Raw genomic sequence first — 15,295 nt, 5'->3', positions numbered from 1 at the left:
TCGCTCTGCTGCAGAATTTCAACGGCATCAACATCTATTCCATGTGATAATATTAGATCTAGAGTATGATTACGACGATGAGTAGGTCCTGACACGTGTTGTCTAACTCCAATTGAATTTACAATGTCTTTAAATGCCAAACCCAATGCATCTTTTTCATTATCGATGTGTATATTAAAATCACCAACAATTAGTACTTTATCTGCAGCCAATACTAACTCTGATAGAAAGTCCGCAAATTCTTTGATAAAGTCTGTATGGTGCCCTGGTGGCCTGTATACAGTAGCCAGCACAAATCTCAAACGTGATTTATCATTTATACTATATATTTTTACATTAAGCACTAACACTTCAAAAGAATTATATTCGAAACTTGATTTCTTAGTGGTTTTGAAAATATTACTATAAATTACAGCAACACCACCCCCTTTGCGTTTAAGACGAGGTTCATGTTTATAACAGTAGTCTTGCGGGGTGGACTCATTTAAAGTAATGTAATCGCTTGGTTTTAGCCAGGTTTCTGTCAAACACAGCACATCTAGGTTATTATCTGAAATCATATCATTAACAATGAGTGCTTTTGAAGTAAGCGATCGAATATTCAGCAACCCAAGCTTTAGCATTTGCTCATCTGTATTATAGCTGTTTTTTATTTGTTGAACATCAATTAAATTTTTAACCTTAGATAGGTTTAAACATTTTTTGGATTTCCAAAATCGGGGAACAGACACAGTCTCTTTATGATGATAGCTAGGTGAAAGAGGCTCTATGTGATGGGATTTATCTGACCTGGGTGACTCGAGGCCGCTAGCAGACGGTTGGTTTAGCCAGTCTGTCTGCTTCCTGACCTGGTGCCCAATTTGTCATGTTTGAGCTCTAAGACTATGAGCCATATTACTAGATAGAAGAGCAGCACCATCCCAGGAGGGATGAATACCATCTCTTTTCAACAGGTCAGGTTTGCCCCAAAAACTTTTCCAATTGTCTATGAATTCTATATTATTACACGGACACCACTCAGACAGCCAGCGATTCAGTGAACACAATCTACTAACTATCTCATCACTCCTGCGAACAGGAAGGGGGCCAGAGCAAATTACAGTGCCTGACATCGTACTTGCAAGTTCACACACCTCTTTAATATTAATTTTGGTGATCTCCGACTGGCGGAGTCGAACATCATTAGTGCCGACATGAATAATGATCTTAGAGATCTTGATGTCAGGCGCTCTGGCTCCCGGCAAACATGTGACTATGTTCGCTGGTGTCTCTATTTTCACGTTCCGTGTGATCGAATCACCAATTACTAGGGCACAATCAACAGAATTCTCAGTGGGTGTTTCACTGAGCGGGGCAAATCGATTTGTTGTGGTAATCGGAACGGAAGAGTGGTTTTTTGATCCGCGACTAGAGCGATCCCTCACTGTCACCCATTTGCCCGGCTGCACAGGCTCTACTTCAGCTGGAACCGAATCATGTAAAGAGTTCACTATGCTAGGCGCATCCAAAATAGTATCTAAAGCTCTAGCACTCTTACTATCCTCAATTAAAGTTTGGATGCGTGTCTCTAATTCTGAAATCTTCTCTGTCAGCCTAACTGTCTCCTTACATTTATCACATATAAATCCTACATTGCCAACAGAGAAGTCTATGCTAAACATGTGACATGAAGTGCAGGTGACAATAACAGGACAAGACATTACTCACCGTGTTTGTTGACTGATTATTACTTACCTGAGCTTTTATTAACTCAAAGGCGCGAGCGCGCAAGAGAAAAATAAATAAATAAAACAGCTGAGCGCACGGGTGGCGCGTTAACAGGCTAGCAGTAAGTTAGCGAATTAGCGTGTTGTGCTAGTAGTAACGGAAGCTAGCGATGTCAATCTGAGATGTTGGGTAAGCTGTATTTAGTATAAACAACTACAAATTGTAGTAAATGATGGTTCAAAACAAAGAAATACGAGGCTAAGACGGAGCTTACAGCACCGAAGCAAACACACTCACAGCAGGCAGCGAGGCAGACAGGAGCAATCGATGAAACTGTTTTCCAAAAAACTACTTTGTGTCATGTTAGAACATTGCGCTCCACTATGAATGTGTGCTAAGTTAGCGGATTGATGTAATAACTACTGGTGTGCGACACTTGTTCAGTAAAACAGAAGCATGTTAAACGTTACTGCGAGTCTGTGCTTCTTAAGAGTTATGTTAAGTGAATAAACATAACAAAACTGGCGACGAGTCTTAAGAAGAACCCGTGAAATGCATCGGATGAATAAGACCGGTGTAAAGTTTTGAATGGACTTGGTTTTGTGGACGAAAGCTTCGTCTGCTCACCCTGCAGTTCTGCCGTGGACGAGCTAGCCGGAGGTGGGGACGTTTGTTCATCAAGACCAAGGTAAAAGTGATTGGACGCCAAGAAGTAAAAATGGCTGGAATATTGGGACATATGGACAGTTTTGATAGTTCGGTGGAGGACTGGACAACATATGTGGAAAGAGTTGAGCAGTACTGTCTAGCAAACGAGATACAGGACGAGAGACAAGTAGCAGTCCTACTGAGTGTTATGGGCGCGAAAACTTACAAGCTACTCTGCAGCCTTGTTGCTCCAGCTAAACCGGCAGACAAAACTTTTGATGAAATAACGCGAACGCTGAAAAGTCACCTAAACCCAGCGCCATTAGTGATCGCTGAGCGTTTTAGATTTCACAAGAGAAACCAGTCAAAAAGTGAGTCCGTGTCAGAATACATCGCTGAGCTGAGGAAACTAGCCGAGCATTGCCAGTTTAGAGATGGACTTTCTGACGCTTTGAGGGACCGGTTCGTGTGCGGGCTGCACAACGAGAGCATTCAAAAACGGCTTTTGACGGAGGACAAGCTTACTTTACAACGAGCAGTGGAAATTGCTGTTTCAGTGGAGACAGCAGCAAGGGATGCAACAGAACTGCAAGGTAAAAACCCAACGACATGTTCTGTATTCAAAATGCACTCCAAGCTGTGCAATACCAAAGCAAAGCCCTGCTTCAGATGCGGTAAACAGTCACATGACCCCACGGGGTGTTGGTTCAAAGATAAAGACTGCCGTCAATGTAATGAGAGGGGGCACATACAGAAAATGTGTAAATCAAAGTACAGCAACTCTAAAGATAAATTAAATGTAAAAAGAGGGCAAAGGCTTCACAAAGTAGCACAAACAGACTCTGACAGTTCTAGTGAGGAAGAATTGGCCTGTTTAGGGTTGTATGCTACAGAAAAGGATGACAGTGATGTGATATGGCTGACACCAAAAGTCAATGGAGTGCCATTAAAAATGGAACTGGACACAGGGTCAGCGCTGTCAATCATATCTTCCAAGGACTACAAGGCAAAGTTCCCAGACGCAAAACTGTCACGCACTAGAGTAAAGTTGAAAACATACACGGGTGAAAAAGTTACACCACTGGGAAAACTCAAAGTGAAAGTGAAATATAAAAACCAAACCTGCAATCTTGAGCTGTTTGTTCTGAAGGATGGAGGGGTGCCACTGTTTGGTCGCAGATGGCTAAGACAGATCAGGCTCAACTGGCACGAAATAAAGACTTTGCGTATTGCCTCCAAACAGCTCACTGACAAAAAGTTATCTGAAATACTTGACAAGCATGCACAAGTCTTCAGTGAAGGCATTGGAACCATGAAGCACATCAAAGCGCGTCTTGAGCTGCAAGAAGATGCAAAACCAAAGTTTCACAAAGCACGCCCTGTTCCATATGCTCTACGGCCAAAAGTGGAAGCTGAGCTGCAACATCTCATGGATCAACAGATATTATCCAAGGTGGACTGGTCTGAATGGGCTACACCAATTGTGCCTGTGGCTAAAAAGTCTTCAGACAAGTTGCGTATTTGTGGTGACTTTAAAGTAACTGTTAATCCTGTACTTCACGCAGACCAGTATCCACTACCTCGCATTGATGACATTTTTGCATCCCTAGCAAATGGTGAGCACTTCACAAAGATTGACCTTGCACAGGCTTATCTACAAATGGAGATGGATGAAAGTTCACGCAAGTACCTCACCATCAACACCCACAAAGGACTCTACCAATACAACCGGCTCGTGTTTGGCATCACAAGTGCTCCAGCAATCTGGCAACGTGCTATGGACCAGGTGCTACAAGGAATCCCAGGTACTCAATGTTACTTGGATGACATTATTGTGACAGGCTCAGACAAAAACTCACACTTGGTCAACTTGGACGCAGTTTTAACAAAACTGGAGGAATATGGACTTAAGGCAAATAGGAAGAAATGCGAGTTCTTCAAGGAGTCCATTGAGTATTGTGGACACAAAATAGACAAACAGGGACTTCACAAAACTCAGGACAAAATTGAGGTCATTGTGAAATCTCCACAACCAAAAAACGTAAGTCAGTTACGTTCATTCCTCGGCCTTGTTAACTATTATCACAAGTTTTTGCCAAATCTTTCAACTGTGCTGCACCCACTCAATGCGCTGCTGCATCAAAACACAAAGTGGGATTGGACTAAAGACTGTGAGCAGGCGTTTAAAAAGGCAAAGAAACTCATCATCTCAGACAAAGTGCTGACTCACTATGACCCAAAGTTGCCTCTGCGCCTAGCATGTGACGCTTCGCCTTACGGTATTGGTGCCGTTCTGTCACACAAAATGAGTGATGGCTCTGAACGCCCCATAGCTTTTGCATCATGCTCTTTGTCACCTGCAGAGCGTAACTACGCACAGATAGACAGAGAAGCTTTAAGTTTAGTGTGGGGAGTGAAAAAGTTTAACCAGTATCTATATGGCAAGCATTTCACGCTGATTACAGATCACCAGCCACTAGTTTCCATTTTCAGTCCACAAAAAGGTGTTCCTGCAATGGCTGCGGCTCGTTTACAGCGTTGGGCTCTCTTCCTGGGAGCGCACACCTACACCATTGAATACAAAGGGACAAAACTACATGGAAATGCAGATGGACTGTCTCGCCTTCCTCAGTCATTGTCAGAGAAGGTTTCTGATCCTGCTTTAACCCTTCACATGTTACAAATGGAACCGCTCCCTGTGACAAGTGCACAAATAAGCAAAGAAACAAGAAACGACCCATTGCTTTGCAGAGTGTATGATTTAACTGTGAATGGTTGGCCAGCACGCGCAGATACAGAACTTTCGGACTATTCCACCAGAAAAGACCAACTTACCGTGTGTCAAGGATGTGTCATGTGGGGGTCACGTGTAATTGTACCCCCCAAACTGCGACCCAAAGTTCTTAACTCACTGCATGATGGGCACATGGGTGTGGTGAAAATGAAAAGTCTCGCTAGAAGTTATGTGTGGTGGCCTGGCCTTGACAACCAAATTGAAACTCTGGTCAAAACATGCACAGGTTGCCACCACACTCAGCGCCAACCTCAGATTGCACCCGTTCACACTTGGGAATGGCCAGTTGCCCCGTGGCAACGCCTTCACATCGACTACGCTGGACCTTTCTTGGATCACATGTTCCTTATTGTGGTCGACGCTCATTCCAAGTGGCCCGAAGTTTTCACTGTGAAGAAAGCAACTACAGCAGTAACAGTGAACCAACTACAGATGCTTTTTGCTCGCACTGGATACCCGCTACAACTTGTAAGTGACAATGGTACCCAGTTTACCAGTGAGGAGTTCCAAACTTTTCTGAAAAACAACGGGATTAAACACTTAACATCTGCTCCTCACCACCCGGCAACTAATGGACTAGCTGAACGCTTTGTACAAACCTTTAAACAGTCAATGAAAGCAAGTAGAAAGGAGGAAGTGCCACTACAGCAGAAAATTGCCAACTTTCTGCTGGCGTACAGAAACACTCCACACGCTACTACTGGACAGTCACCGGCAATGTTGTTTATGGGAAGAAACTTGAGATCTCGCTTGGATCTACTGAAACCGGACATTCAAAAACATGTGTCAAACAAACAATGTTCACCCATTCAACAACAAAGGAAACTGAGATCATTTGACGTTGGACAAAAAGTACTGGCAAGAGACTATCGCAGCCAGGGTGACAAATGGCAGCAAGCAGAAATTTTGTCACAAACTGGACCGCTCTCATACACTGTGAGTGTTGAGCCCAATGTCGTCTGGCGCAGACATGTTGATCAACTTTTGGATGCTTCACCTGGAAAGGTGACTGGTCAAACTGTGACATCTGCTGTTCTACCGAATCTAGGGGACAGTACTACAACACCGGACATGACAACTGTGGAAAATATGCTCACACCAGAGACAGTGAACATACCTCAACCAATGACAAACCTGCCTGATCCTCCGGGATGCAGATATCCTGAGAGGGTTCGCAAACCTCCGGACAGACTTGATTTATAACATTAAGAAACAAAGTAAAGGAAGAGAAAGTGTTCTGTAAAAAAAAAAAAAAAAAAAAAAAAGTTATTGACATGTTGTGAAATTGGAATTGTTGGATATTGGTGTTGAGTCGAATTCAGCCAATGTAATTTTTTGTTTGATGATTTATAAGTGCATCAAAGCTGGAAGGGAGGAATTGTTATGTATTTACTCTGATTTCAATGCATAGAAGTAGGCACTACTTTGTGTTGTGTTAGAACATTGCGCTCCACTATGAATGTGTGCTAAGTTAGCGGATTGATGTAATAACTACTGGTGTGCGACACTTGTTCAGTAAAACAGAAGCATGTTAAACGTTACTGCGAGTCTGTGCTTCTTAAGAGTTATGTTAAGTGAATAAACATAACAATATGTAAAAATATATTTATTTTTTTGGAAAATATATTTTAGTTAAATATGTGAATATATTTATATGTCAGTATATTTATATGTCAATATATTTACTAACAACATATATGTTTTAACTTTTGCAAATTGTTTCATTTGAAATATATTTAGAAATTTAAAAAGTTAACTTTTCACAAACAAACAACACATTTTCAATTTATTTTTTACATTTTTATTTATTTCATTTTAAATCTGAGTTCAGCTATTTTTGAGTTGACAGCTGTCCGCAGTTGTCCCTTGGTGGCCTGTGGAAATTTCTTCAACACTGCGTCTAATAATACAGTAGTGAAATATGGTAGCCTACTGTTGTGTATAGGGGAAAAGGTAGAGGAATTACTATGATCAAAATACATTTTCGACCCTTCTTTAGCAAGCTAAACATTTTATGACCATATATTTTGTCATATATTTTATAAATGTAAATATATTTCACACTTAACATCATATATTTTTGTTATATTTCAGAATATATTTCAAAATGATAAATATAAGTGAACAACAATGCAAATATATTTCAATGTATTTGGAATATATGGCACATATATTTTTGACACTTTAAAATATATTTCAATTTTTTTTTTTTTTTTTTATGGGAGGAGAAGGCCAACAGCAATGCCGTCTTAAAGATGAACTGAACTGAAAAAAATCAACATTGATAATGTGTTGTTTATGACAATTAAAAGTAAATTACACAATTTTTTTTTTTTAAATATCAATATAGCTTTTTTTAAAAGCAACACAAAAATTGCGTTTGTTAGTATAAGAACGCTGGCAATTCTGATGACGTCACTGGAATGGTAGGACCTGCGAAGGTATATAGGCAGCTGCAGCTGCAGGTCCTATACACACAAAAATGAGTCTTTTTGGTTACGCGTTTGAGCCTGTGAGGTACAGGCCAGTAGTACCTGACTACCACCACAAGGAGGACGATCAGTTTCAGGCTCCACCTACAGTACAGGATCGTTTGGGGGGAAGTGACTGGTGTGGGTGCGGGCGCTGCCGGAGCATGGACAGTGCACCGGAATCAATCTGTTGCAGAGAGGTCAACCTGGAACATTTATTTTTGAAATGCGATATGGAATTAGTATATATTGCATATATCGATATAGTTCAAATTTGTGATCCTTGCTCCCCGCGCCCCCGCTCCTCCTTTTCCACTCTGCGTGCGTGTTTAGAGCATGTTATGTTATGAGAGGCGAATCATGACTAGGCCTACTTCAGAAAACCCAGCACAATAGGAACTACCAGGCAGTGACATAAGTGTACGATGAAATAAAGTCTTTCACCTCAGAAAAACTGACTTTCTTGTCCTGTCAGTCGTTATCCTGTTCTCGTAGCGCACACTCTTCAATTGCACGCGCAAATGCAGCGGCGCGCGCTGTATCGCCTAACTGATCAAGTGCAAAAGAAACTACGAGCATGCAACGCCGTTACGTTGTAAATTACACTAAATAAAAGTAATGCAGGTATGATCCAGATTGTATTTGCAATGTATACCAAATTATTAGTCAATTATTAATGGAGCAATAGTGGTTCATGGTGTTATAAGAGGGAAATGTGGTGGGAGGTTGGAGGGCTGTAGCCTGTCATGCACTCTCATTTATTGTATACAAGCACATTAGGCATTTTATTAAATAGAGACTGCTTATATATGTCGTGTGCATTTAGAGAAAAATACTAAAACATGGTTGAGGTACTGTGCGTTTTAGAAAGTCGAGGCAGATAAATGACAAATGTGACTGGACGAATTCATCCAATGGGATCGCTTGTTAAGTTAGCTGCATGCAAAATGTTAAAATCAAAATACTGCACGGCCGGTTACTGCACAGATACCTCTTACTATGGACCTAGCAGCTAACGTTAGTTCTGCGAGTTGAACTCCCTGCATCAACAATGTTTCCTGACACGGTGAACATCAGCTAGCTTCAGGGAGAGGGACATTGGATTCTGTTTACAGACCTGCTGCGGTTTAGTTAGCTGCTAGTAAACGCATTATTATCGATCTGTGATATCGTCGGAGTCATGATTTATTTATACAGTTTATATGGTCGGAGTGGTGGCTATCTTGTGGAGTTTGACAAAAGTGCTTCCAACGTGTTTAGCTGCTAGCCCTTTACCTAGGTTGGATCGTTTGGTATCTAGCTTGGTTTTGTGACTCAATTTCAATGAATGCCGAGTGTGTCAGTCTCAGTTTTGTTGAACGCTATAAAGCCTGGTTTCCTTGTCAAAGGTAGCCTGTGAAAATGTATCGTAACCCCAGCTGCCTTAGCCCTATACAATTCATTACTACAGCCAGGGGCAATACAGTATGAACCCCCCCTAGACCTGTTGGTTTCTGTTTCCTCAGCCATGTCAGCTAGCCTCAGACTATGTACATGCTATGACTGCTCTGCTTGTGTTGGTTAGCAACAGAGTAGCTTACCATGCCAGTGACGTAGCGGAATGCTGAAATCCAACATGGTGGCGCCCGTGTAACAACAACAACATTTTCAACGTACCATTTTATCCCTTTTAACAAATTCTGATATTTTAATAATTGTACCAATAAGAATAAATAAAATACATCTGTAATATCACCTTTACTCAAATTTTCAGTTCAGTTCATCTTTAAGAGTCAGAAGCTCATCCAAGGCTGGCTCCAATGGCTCAAAAGGGGGACCCTTCAACCCTTGCAGGACAACTGACAAATCCCTCGAAGGACGGAAAAGCCTAAGCTGAAACTCCAGCACTGAACCAACAGCGAGGTGAACTGCTCTGTGTACACCACGACACAAAAAGCTGCCACTTAAAGGAATACAGCTGCCTCAGCTTCCGTGGCTCGTCCAAACTCTGCTGAAGTCCATCAATGGGGGACCTGGCCTCCGTCAATGAGCCAAGCAATCAGGAGCTACTACCTGTGCCCTGAGAATGAGAGGCATTAGCCGTGAGCGAACCACTGGGTGAGTCCTGGGGCCCCAATCCTTTCGAGGTGGCACCAAAGCCGATGGCTCACTCTTCTGTTCCACACAAAGGCGCTACAGAGAACTTGATCGTGATCATATGCTGTTCAAACTCCCACACCCTACAAGGAATAAGTTGCTGAAAAGGAACCGATTGCTGTAGTGACAGCATCTCCAAAAAGGCCTTCCTGAGACAGAGGAGCATTCAAAAGGAAGGTCCTATTTTTCTCCCGGATGTCAGTCAGGTTTAGCCAGAGGTGACATTCTGCCAGCACTAATGCAGCCATGGAGCGCCAAGTCATCAGCCTGTCTAAACTGTCTCAGCATTCAGGCCTGAACCCCCATCCAAGTCCTTTTAAGACATCTGCCTAGTAAACCTGCAATACTGCTATTGTATGTAGGGCTGCTCCTGCCTGACCAGCAGCCATGTAAAACTTGCTCCAAAGTGGAGGTGACCCTGCACGGCTTAGAGGGCAGCAATGGCCAAGACTTCCAGAGTTGGCGTGAGAAAAGATAAAAAGAGATAGTATTATGAGCTTCCGGTTCAGGACAAAAATCAGCAATAATTTTAATAAATGCTTGGGTTCTAAAAGCGCTCTTTTTCTGAATGCACATGATCCGGGGAGAGAGTGTGCGGAGGGAAAAAACCCGTCAGCTCTCCCTCATGCTCAAACTTGTTGTTGTCACCCCAAGCTAGTCTAGAGCGCAATACTTTTCGTTTTAAACTATGACAGTGGCGACAATCAGACAATTAGTTAAGTGCTGCTTGAGCATGTTTAACACTCAAACATTGTACGCACCTCATGTGTCATGTGTATCCATTTCAGGACTAAACTGAGGACACAGAGCCACACACTTTCCAAAAACTCATCACATTCACTGAGAGGAGTTGGAAAAACTGCACGAAAATATGGCAAGAGAATGCGAGACAAATCTTCCTTAAGGGCAACACATAAACCACTTCCTGAAAATAGTTAAATCTGAGTGAGATGGCATGAGCATGACATTTTGAGGCGAACGTGACATATGCGTCATGGGGCAGTGTAAGCACCAACAGCCAATAAATTGCAGTCACTCTATACAGGCTTCAGACAATCATAACACCTGGGGGTGATCCCATAGCATCAGCAGTTGACATGGCGTCGAGTGAACCTATGAAAGGGAACCACTGCTTTGCACATTTTGTGTGTTTCTCTTATCTGACACACTCAGTTCCATTCATGGAGCTCTTTCCTAAAAAGCTGATGATCTGAATCAGGTGTGTTAAATAATGGAGATAAACAAAATATGCAGATCAGTGGGTCCCCGGGACCAGGATTGTAAACCACTGCTTTACACTCTTTCTAATAACAATTGTTAGTGTGTTATTTATTATTGTATGTTTTGTTTTTTCAGGTTGTCTTCACCATCACTGACCCTTCACAGAAGTACCATGTTCCTCTGATTCTGAGCCGTTTCTCTTACAGTACATATAGAGGAAGTTAGATATTATTATTGATATGTTAACGTGACAAATGTGTTGTAAGTCATCTAAAAATGTTTTTGTAACTCATGAAATGATTACAAATCATTAGTAAATAAGTATTTCACAAATTTGTTGTAGTAATTCTATATTGATACATATGCTGTCTTCGCAACTACATCACTCTTAAGACAACTAGCCAACAGACACACACAAAGCAGTTTCCAGAATAATTTCCAGAATGTTTACTTCTGTGATTTCTCTTATCCTTTTTTTGTAAAACTGAAGTACAATAAACACGAAATAAAATTACAAATTGTACATTAATTCCTTTGGTATACATATGTACGCGTACAGTCTGCACATGCATATACATCAGTGGTGAGCGGTGACTTTTTAAACTGGGTATGCTGGGTGACACGCAGGGCCGGCGGAAGCGCTGGGCAAACTGGGCAATTGCCCAGGGTGCCAGACACTAGATGGCGCCGCACCATGACGAGCACGAGCGTCTCAAACTTGTCTATCTGCGATCGACAATACGTTTACATTAGGGGTGGAACGGTACACAGAATTCACGATTCGGTTTATACCTCGGTTCAGACATCACGGTTCGGTACGAGTTCGGCACAATGGAGGGAAAAGCAAAACAAAAATGTAGAAGGCAATTTCTTTTTATTGTGCATGTCTCAGGCTGTACCACCAAAGGAAAATAAATGTCTTAAGCCTTGTATTTTTTAAATAGGTTTTATTAATAAAGTAAAGGCATAGAACCAGTTTATTTGTAGTGCATTGACAATAGTTGTATATAATTAGTTTATTAATTAAATTAATAAAAAGACAAAGAGACCTTGAGATATGTTTGGTAATTGTACCTGAATAAATGTAAAATTAATTTGCTATATTTCAGATCAATATATTTGTTTTCCATAACATTTTTATTAACACTAACTTTATTCTCATCTGAATTATAATTCATTTTTTTTTGTATAAAATAATACTACCATTAAAAACACATTTGATTTTCTTTTTTAATCAATGTAGAATGTGTAACTTAAAAATAAACAGATTAGTGCTCTGTTTGAGGACAAAAAAAAAAGACAACCAATGCAATATGATGAATGTTCAAAAGATGGCACCCACAGACTGTTTTTAAATGGGGTTGGATAAATATTTTTTGCTTTTAAACAGTGTTCGAGCGAGCAAAAGCAGCAGGCGAGAAAAGAGCAAGCGCGAGACCGTGGGGAATGATCATGCGCGCGCGCTAGGGCTTGTATTGCGTGCAGAGGAGATGTCATGCGCGCGCGCAGGGTTTGAATGAGCTCGCGAAAGAATATGATTGGAATATATAAAACCAGAAATATGCCAGTAATCTCAGGAGAAGGAAGGACAGCTATTACAGAAAAGGACAAGGCAGAATTATTAGTTAAAACCTTTCAGAAAGCACATAGTAAAGAAAATCTCGATGAGAATTATAGAATGAAAAGACAGGAAATTTTGAATCAACATTAAGACATAATATATTAAAAGACCTGATGGAAAAGGAGCATTAGGTGCTGACTTTGAAATATGGGAACTTAAAAGGGTATTACACAGGATAAAACGAACAGCACCTGGACAAGATGGAATTTGTTATATTATGCTCAAATATGCAAATTACAGAATTCTTAAAGTAGTATTGGACTTATAGGCTATAATAAGATATGGGTAGAAGGAAGAATGCCAAGGTTATGGAAACATCAAACATGCAATAATAATTCCAATAGCTAAACCAGGGAAAGATGCATCAATAGCAGGGAATTACAGGCCAATGCACTTTATGTAAGCTGATGAAAAAAAAAATTTGTAAATAGGCTAATATATGTACTTGAGAGTAAGGGAGCGTTGGCACCTAATCAATATGGTTTTAGGAAAGGCCGATCAACATAGATGCATTAGTAAAGCTGGAAACAGATGTAAAGAAAGCTATCAGTCAAAGAGGGATTAGTGGCAGTTTACTTTGATATGGAAAAGGCATATGACATGTTATGGAAAGAGGGATTACTTATTAAAATGAAGAGAATTGGAATAGAAGGAAGAATGTTTAATTGGGTTTTAAGTTTTTTATTTGACAGAACAATTCAAGTTCAAGTGGGTAGGGAAATATCTCAAACTCTAAGTGTGGAAAATGGAACGCCTCAGGGAAGTGTGATTAGTCCTATATTATTTAATATTATGATTAACGATATTTTTGGAAAAGTGGCTCCGGGAATTAACACTGGCTTATATGCAGACGATGGCATAATGTGGAAAAGAGGAAGGAATACATCTTTTAATATGGATAAAATGCAAAAAGCTATAGAAGTAGTTGGAAAATGGTCATTAGAATGGGGTTTCAGATTCTCAATATCTAAAACATGTTACCAGATATTTACAAGGAAGAAAATTAAAGAGAATAAAATGCAAAAATTATATGGGTCTTCTTTAAAGAAAGTGACAACATTTAAGTATCTAGGATTGTGGTTTGATGACAAATTAATCTGGAAGGACCATATAGATTATATATTAAAGAAATGTGGTTTTAAATTTAATGAGAGCAGTAGCAGGACAAGATTGGGGTGCTGACAAACAGTCATTAAAGGGCATTTATATTGGTCTTATGCGATCAACATTAGACTATGCATTGTTTATGAGTCAGCATCATCAACGTTGTTAAAGTAACTAGATGTCATGCAAGCTAAGGCATTAAGAATCGTTTTAGGAGCAGTTAAAACGTACTCGGTTACTAACGTAACCTCGGTTCTCTCTAGAAGAGGGAACGAGTACTGCGTAAGTATCTTACGCTAGGGGAAAATCCACGAGATACTGAAGCCAAGAAAAATTATCCTTAATTTTGTATTAATGTAAAACGCGTTGCGGCAGCATGCAGACATAGGCAAGACAGCTCGCGTGCCTATTGGCTGCTCTGCGGCAACTGCAGCAGCCTATCGAGCGAGGCCTAGCGTGACGTCAGACCCAATGGGGTGCTTCGCGCCCACTGCGTCACGTCCCGCCGAAACGGGCGTGGCCTAGGCCTATAAATTCAGCTCGCAGGCAGCTATTTCTGGTTTTTCATCGCCGAAGCTTAACCAGAGCGTGTGCATGCACGGCAAGATACGCAGTACTCGTTCCCTCTTCTAGAGAGAACCGAGGTTACGTTAGTAACCGAGTACGTTCTCTTACGAGAGGTCTCTCGTACTGCGTAAGTATCTTACGCTAGGGGACCCAATGTAAAACGCCGTGCTTGCTGGGATCAACACCAAAGACCCAGGGGCGAAGCCCAGGGTTCATATAGTGCATAATCACCAGGGGAACTCACAGGGAGTCTGGGAAGAGGGAGGGGCGGAGCCGCGCTCTTCCACATGCAACAGCGTACATAAGACGCAGATGTCATCATACAGCCAGGGCGGGGTGCGGCCTGAGCTGATGGGAAATCATGGGTCCTGCCATTTATACGTCAATCAGCAAGCATTGCTGTAGGGCAGCGCTCAGCAGACACAGTATGCTGAACCAAAAGCATCGGGACAGACAGTACTGGTGCATTTAGACCGACAACAGCCTGGCCTGTAAGGCGGGAACCTCTAGGTTATAGAACCTTATAAATGTAGACGGGGAGGCCCAGCCTGCCGCCATACATATATCTTGTAAGGCAATCCCACTCGACCAGGCCCACGATGAAGCCATGCTTCTCGTGGAGTGCGCTCTGACACCCAACGGACACTGCATGCCCTTGGAAGTGTATGCCAGCGCAATGGCGTCAACTATCCATCTGGATAGGCTTTGTTTCGACGCGGCCAGCCCCTTGGAGCGTCCGCTAAATGAAACAAAGAGCTGCTCCGTCTGTCTGAAGACAGATGAGCGAGACACATAAGCTCTTAATGCCCTGACTGGGCAAAGGAAGCTCGCGTCTCCTTCCTCGTCAGAGACCGGTAGGGCTGACAGGGAAATGACTTGCGCCCTAAACGGTGTGTTGAGGGATTTTGGAACATAGCCGTGCCTGGGTTTGAGTATAACCCTTGAGTCATTAGGCCCAAATTCCATGCACGTCGCACTCACTGAGAGCGCGTGTAAGTCCCCTATGCGCTTCACTGAAGCGAGAGC

General features: G+C 41.8%; 1 protein-coding gene across 1 annotated transcript in view; it reads left to right on the top strand.

The window, feature by feature from the left end:
- Positions 1-11,480, top strand: part of uraha (urate (5-hydroxyiso-) hydrolase a) — a 202,096-nt gene extending 190,616 nt beyond the window's left edge. Inside the window, exon 4 of the mRNA XM_084409658.1 lies at positions 11,113-11,480. Within this exon, the coding sequence (XP_084265784.1) occupies positions 11,113-11,202 (90 nt within the window). The 3' untranslated portion in view covers positions 11,203-11,480. The remainder of the gene's footprint in view (positions 1-11,112) is intronic.
- Positions 11,481-15,295: the final 3,815 nt, after the last annotated feature.

This window comes from Rutilus rutilus (genome assembly GCF_951802725.1).
Source record: "Rutilus rutilus genome assembly, chromosome: 5".
Lineage (NCBI taxonomy): Eukaryota > Metazoa > Chordata > Actinopteri > Cypriniformes > Leuciscidae > Rutilus > Rutilus rutilus.
Note: the sequence above shows the minus strand (reverse complement) of the source record. Positions and strands in the feature narration are given on the sequence as shown.